The following is a 942-nucleotide window of genomic DNA, read 5'->3' on the forward strand; positions in this document are numbered from 1 at the left end:
CTTCTATCAATTCTGAATCTCAACATGGCCGCGTCAGGCGGTCACATTCTCGTGCAAGCAGTTGTGCGCGACCATGCCTCGGACAGCACAAAGTATCACTGCCTCTACGGTTATTACATGCTTGGTCTCTCCAAATCATACCTTGCAACACTGTCCTCAAAGCACAAATCTACAATCACGCCTTGGATAACGAGCTACGAGGCCAACGGATCTGTCTCCCGTAATGACCAAAGCAAGGAATACAGAAAATTTGTTGAGGCCAAACGAACCTGGATTCTAAATCTCTACGAAAAGGAGCCACTGATGTACTTGGACGAGGCCGCCGCGCGTTTTTCAATGCAATTTGACCAGACAATCAGTACATCCACACTTTGGGAAATCTTGCGCAATGCGGGCTTGAGTTGGAAAGTCCTTGAAAGACGGGCAATACAAGTCAGCTATCAAGATATTGTACGTTATTGCAATGAGCTCGCAAGCTTTCCGTGGCTTCTCGACAATTTGGTTTTTTGGACGAAGTTTGCTTTGATAATCGCGACATGCTGCGGCGAGGTGGCTATTGTCTTCGTGGCAAAAAGCTAATCCATCGTGGGGAGTTCAGTCGAAAACCGAACGTGCCTGTGCTGTGCTTTATGGGGATCGATGGTTTGCTTGAGACGTTTGTCTCTGATGGGACATTTGATCAGCACCAATTTACCTCATGTGTTCGAAGCTTTACAACAAGCAGTTCTTGCAATCAATACCCCGGCATAAACTTAATTTGGATCATGGATGGAGCGAAAATTCATTGCTGCGACAAAATCATTTATTACTTGCGGTCTTTAGGTAATTCCATGTTATTGTGAAGTCGGCGCTCATCTCATTGTTGGGATTATTCCGCTGTTCTTGCCGGCATATTGTCCATTCTTTAATCTAATCAAAATTCTCTTCGGACTTGTGAAGAAA

General features: G+C 45.1%; 1 protein-coding gene across 1 annotated transcript; it reads left to right on the forward strand.

Annotated features, from left to right (window-relative positions):
- Positions 1 to 598: 598 nt before the first annotated feature.
- Positions 599 to 822, forward strand: H310_15053 (hypothetical protein; the record flags this gene model as incomplete). Its single annotated transcript, XM_008883031.1, has 1 exon — positions 599 to 822. A coding segment is annotated over one exon (223 nt), but the record flags the coding sequence as incomplete, so codon positions are not given.
- Positions 823 to 942: the final 120 nt, after the last annotated feature.

Source organism: Aphanomyces invadans (assembly GCF_000520115.1).
Source record: "Aphanomyces invadans strain NJM9701 unplaced genomic scaffold supercont1.149, whole genome shotgun sequence".
In the NCBI taxonomy this organism is placed as follows: Eukaryota; Oomycota; class Saprolegniomycetes; order Saprolegniales; family Verrucalvaceae; genus Aphanomyces; species Aphanomyces invadans.